Genomic DNA, 5,542 nt, shown 5'->3' with positions numbered 1-5,542 from the left:
CATTGAACCCGGGGCGCGGCATTAGTCCCTCCAACGCCGGAAACTTGCAGATGAGGAGACACCTGCTTCTGCACAGCCCCAGTCGGAGGCTTGGCGACGAGGTGAGGCGGCGGTGCCGGTCTAGCCTGTTGACCAACCGACCCCGGCAACCCCGTCGCCGGCGGCCTGAGCGCCACGCTGCCCCGACCTGCGGCAACACTAGCCAATCCAGGCGTTGGCGGACGTGGTCCCGCACTCAGCCTGCCACGCCCGTCAACCTGCACCGAAGCCGATCCAGGTACTGGCGTGCGGGCGCCAGGCAGCAACGTGGCACCACGGCCCGCGGCCGCACCGGTCAGCGCGACACCCCGACCCGCAGCCGGTATCACCGTGGGCGCCACGCCACGGCCAGCCCCAGGGTTATGCTGCATCACGGCACCACGACCGGACCCAGAGGCCAGCGACGACACCACAACACGGCCACCCCTGTTCAAGAATTCATCCGATTAACCAGTTAACTTGCGGATTAATCCCTACTCATAGGGTCACCGAGTAGCCGATAAACCAAAAAATCGTTCGATTAATTAATTAAATGGCCGATTAACTTGCCGATTAGGCGATTAATCCTCTACTCGCTAGCCAACCGAGCAGCTACCAGTTAACGATTTCCTCAACAATGACGGCCACCACCAGTGCCCAACGGCGGCGCGACCCCGGCGCGACCAGTCACAGGAGGCGCGGCCGGCCTTTTCATTTAAGCCTTTTTTCATACATGGTTGCATATTGAGGTGGACTTTTTTCATACTCCCTCCGTTCCAAATTACTCGTCGCAGAAAATGAATGTATCTAGAACTAAAATACATCTAGATACATCCAAATTTGCGACAAGTAATTCAGAACGGAGGGAGTACCATGGTTGCATGTTTTGTTTTTTGCAAGAACATACATGGTTGCATGTTGAGATGGCATAGTTGCATGTTGAGATGGCATAGTTGCGTGTTGAAATAAATAGTTTAGTGGAGATCAACTGCTTAGTTCTATAGATTGTGTGTATAAATTTGCAAGACACACAACCTTCAGCGATGATCACGAACTAGACAGGAGCGTCCTGATTTGCAGTGTAATTTCTGTGGCTTGTAGCAGTGAAGCATACGGTACATGCAGTTGGGTATACCAATGCTTCTTCCGGAATCTTTTGCTGTGGAGGAGGGACACACGAATCAGCGAATGTTCGTTGCGCCTTTGTGACTATCGATCGCTCGGAGGAGCGTATACGGCCCAATCAATGGCGATGCAAGCGATGGTAGAGCCGTAGAGGAACAAGATAAATTCATTTACGTATAGTAAAAAGCGTTTCCTCTCACCATCATCTATTCTCACAACGACCAGTGGCGCTGTACATACGGAGTTTTCCCTACGGATACTGTACATGGGTGGAGTATCCTCCCGGTATGGACGTATGGTCCATGGCTTGAAAAGGTGCGGATGTCCTGCAAGTTTTCTTGGGCTGCCCGGTCGAATTTGAAAGCCCAGCCGCAGCCTGCGCGGTACCAGTTGGCTGGCCGGTATCAGTGGTGTTAGCCCTGATGGGTTCACCAACCGCCAACCCCTGCGCTTTAATGCGCGCATCAATTCACTCGTCACTCTCCCTCACGCGCCCCGCAGCCGCAGCTCAGCTGCCTCCCCCACTGCTCGCTTACCGCTCCTAGAAGAAAGCTTTTACCACCACCGCCCTCCGCTCCATTGCCCATTGCTCTTTCTCTCTCTCTCTCTCTCTCTCCTAGTCCTAGCTCCTGGCTCCATCTTGGCGCCGGCGAAGAGAGACATACTCGGATGGCGGCGGCGCGGTCGGCATTGGCGTCTGCCGGCCGTGCGGCGAACGAGGCCGTCAGCTTCGTGGTGTTCATGCTGCTGGACGCGCTGGAGCTGCTGCTCTGCCTTCTCTACAAGGTCGCCGACTACGTGGCCGAGGGCGCGTGGCGGCCGTGCTACTGCTCGTCCTCGGCCGTGGCCGCGCCGGGGAAGATCGTCGTGGCAGAGCGCGGCGGCTCCAAGGTGGTCAGCATGCTCTCCTCCACCAAGCTGCTCCTGGAGGACGTCTCCGACACGCTGTACACGCGCCCGTCCCTGCTCGCCGGCGCCGCCGGGTCGTCGTCGCCGCCGTCCTTCTCCCGGCGCCGGGAGAAGGCCAGGCCGTCGGCGTCGGCCACCACGCTCACCGTGCACTCGGCCATCGTGCAGATCCTGCGGGGCAAGGCCGCCGGCGCCGGCGACGACGAGCACAAGCCGTACCCCTCGCCGCGTTGGTCCGACTGCCACTGCGCCAACTGCAACCCCGCCGACGCCGACCGCCTCTTCGTCCACGTCGAGGGACCCCACGGTACGTGCCCGCCCATACATGCATCGATCGATCATATCCCAAGCTCCATTAATACGGCGGCAGGATTTGCTTCCCTCACCGTCACCCACACCGCTTATGCTCACGCGCGTATGGTGTCTGTCATGTCCATTAAAGACGGCGGCGACACGGAGGAGGACGTGCTGTTCATCCACGGGTTCATATCGTCGTCCGGGTTCTGGACGGAGACGGTGCTGCCGCACGTGAGCCGGGAGGCGCGGGCGCGGCGGCGGCTGTTCGCGGTGGACCTCCTCGGGTTCGGGCGCAGCCCCAAGCCGGCGGACTCGCTGTACACGCTCCGGGAGCACGTGGAGATGATCGAGCGCTCCGTCATCGAGCGGTACAAGGTCGGGGCGTTCCACATCGTCGCGCACTCGCTCGGCTCCATCCTCGCGCTCGCGCTCGCCGTCAAGTACCCCGCCGCCGTCAGGTCCATCACCCTCGTCGCGCCGGTACGCAACGCCTATCTCAGCGCGCGTACTTGACGTTTCTGCATGCGTCGCTAAGCTAACATCTTGGCTTGGCTTGGGTTGCAGCCGTACTTCCCGGTGCCCAAGGGGGAGATGGGGACGCAGTACGTGCTGCGGGCGGTGGCGCCCCGGCGGGTGTGGCCGGCGATAGCGTTCGGCGCGTCGGTGGCGTGCTGGTACGAGCACCTCGGCCGCACCGTCAGCATCGTGCTCTGCAAGCACCACCGCCTCTGGGAGCTCGCCTTCCGCGTCTTCACCTTGTACAGGTACTACCGTAAAAAAACATTTCTTCCGGATCGGGGCGGTGAGAATTTGCTCAACGACATTTCTTCTTCTTCCTCCTCCCATGGGGATTGGGTGGTTGCGTTGACCAATGGAGTTTAAGCAAGCTCGTCGAGGAATCCGCCATCAATGGGAGCTATAGCTCCCAATCGAGGCGATGCAGAGGTGGACGCGAGTGGGAGCATTTATGGGTGCCGGCGGTCGGGTCCGCCGGCTGCATCGTCGCTGCATCCTGATGTGACTGGCCGATGGGCGATGAGACGAGTTAATAGGGGACATATGAACTGAGTTTGACCCCGGTCAAATGTTACTTGGTGTGACGACATGCGAGGCCATCTACTGTTTCAATGCTGATTGCGCATAGGTGGACCACCTGCTCACCCGACTGGATTGGCCAATTTTTCAGTCATAACCAAAATTTGGTCTGGCTTGGGCAATTTTTTCTTGCACAGCATTTTTTGTGCGTGAATATTTTCTTGCACAACATTGCCAAAACATGGGCAACCAAAACCTTTGCCGATATTTCTTTGCCTAGCCAAATTTTGATAGGAATAGGATTGGTTTGGGAGATGGTAGTGTCCCTCGCCACAAAGTGGGCGGTGGGAGATGGTAGCAACAATGGAAAGCTGCGTGAGGCAAGGAAGGTGGCTTCTCGCTGGTGGTTGTCTAGACGAGGCGGTGTGTCGGTAATGCTAACAAATTGAGCACTTTCTCTGGATGGGAATATAATCAGGCATGGGATTTTAGGTTGTCAATTTAATGAGCAAAACACGTGTAATATGCCACAAGAAGATATATATAGACATGTTTCGCTAATTAGATTGAAGACCTAAAATCACGTGTTCAAATTATATTCCCGTCTGGAGGGAGTAAGGCAATAGCGGCGCAGAGATCTCCGACGTGATTGAGCGTAGTGCGCTGCAATAAGGGGTTTGGGGCGGGAGGGGTGACCGGCGAGTGTGGATTGAAGTCAGTGGATAGATAGCTAAAGAGTTACATATTTCTCATGCCTAAATATTTATGAGTTTTGCAACCAAGATTTATTTTGAAAATCTCAGTTGAAGAGACCAGAACATGAAAGAGATCTTAATTTATGTGTTGGTGTTGATTGTGTGCTTCCTAGTCGCGCAGAGACCGGGTGTACACTTATTATGTTTCGTTTTCACTTTATGGTACATTTTGAGATAATAAAAGAGTCATTTGCGGGGAAAATGAAAGAAATGAAAAACAAGAAAGAAAACAGTTATAGACCTGAAAAGCACGACCTGATCTGATCTAGTGAATATTTTCAGCCTACTCATGTCTCAATTTTCTCGTCTCAAAATATTAACAGAGTTATGTGCACGTTTTGGCAAACAACCATCATCACACTGACGCTTCAACTTGCTGCTGCAGGGTGAAGACTTACCTGATGGACGGCTTCTTCTGCCACACCCACATCGCCTCGTGGCACACCCTCCACAACATCATCTGCGGCAGCGCCGGCAAGATCGACAAGTGCCTCGAGGCCGTCCGGGACCAGCTCACCTGCGGCGTCACCATCTACCACGGCGGCGACGACGAGCTCCTCCCCGTGGGCTGCAGCTACGCGGTGCAGTCCAAGATCCCGCGCGCCAACGTCAAGGTGATCGACGGCAAGGACCACGTCACCATCGTCGTCCAGCGCCAGAGGGAGCTCGCCAGGGAGCTGGAGGAGATCTGGGACACCAAACGGTGAGCCTCAGGCCATGGACCGGTGCAATGCATAGGGTGAAGAACGGGAGCGGCCGGGGAAGAATTGGGGTGGCACCTCGGGTTTAGCAGAATGTATGTGTCTTCGAAGAAGAACAAGGGCTGCAGGTCTGCGGCGGGCAACCACATTTCTGGGTGCGGCGGGAGGCACAAGTGCCAGGCAATGTCTCGAGAGTAAAATGTGAAGAAGATTACCTTGATTAGTTTTTCTTTTCCTTCTCAAGCTTTCATATTGAAGGCTGGGAACGATTATTTGGCTGCTCCTGTGTATAGTTGTGATAAGTGCACGATGAATCTCATTTCGGTTGTAACCCAGTGGACAAAGTCACACAGCGTCACATGATCAGTTCGTGGACAGAGTCACGCACGTCGTCACAGCAACTCCAATAGGGCCACCCATTTCGTCCGCTGGCGTCTGTTTAGATCGACGCGGACAGAAAAAGCAGCCCAACGCGTCGACCCAAACGGACGTGCGTCCGCATGGCGATCCATTCCCGGCCTAATTTTGAGCCGGATTTGCGTCGGTGCGAACACGAGACAGACGCACGCGCGCGCCTACTCCTCTCACTGGACCCGCCGGTCGGTGGCAGCCACCACCATTTCCCCATTTCTCCCAAAAACCCTCCCGCCCGCGCGCTCCCACCTCACACCCGCCATGGACGACGCCATCGACCTCGACGCC

At 56.1% G+C, this 5,542-nt stretch overlaps 1 protein-coding gene across 1 annotated transcript; it reads left to right on the top strand.

The window, feature by feature from the left end:
• The first annotated feature begins 1,499 nt into the window (after window positions 1–1,499).
• Window positions 1,500–5,252, top strand: LOC125510690 (putative lysophospholipase BODYGUARD 3). The gene is made up of 4 exons (XM_048675944.2): window positions 1,500–2,359; window positions 2,495–2,829; window positions 2,914–3,113; window positions 4,525–5,252. The coding sequence occupies exons 1-4, from the start codon at window positions 1,813–1,815 to the stop codon at window positions 4,844–4,846; spliced, it is 1,404 nt and encodes a 467-aa protein (XP_048531901.1). The 5' UTR covers window positions 1,500–1,812; the 3' UTR covers window positions 4,847–5,252.
• The last annotated feature ends 290 nt before the right edge of the window (window positions 5,253–5,542 follow it).

The sequence above is a fragment of the Triticum urartu genome, chromosome 1A (genome assembly GCF_056163025.1).
Source record: "Triticum urartu cultivar PI428250 chromosome 1A, HENAU_Tu73, whole genome shotgun sequence".
Classification (NCBI taxonomy): domain Eukaryota; kingdom Viridiplantae; phylum Streptophyta; class Magnoliopsida; order Poales; family Poaceae; genus Triticum; species Triticum urartu.
The sequence above is the reverse complement of the archived record's forward strand: the minus strand, read 5'-3'. Positions and strand labels throughout refer to the sequence as shown.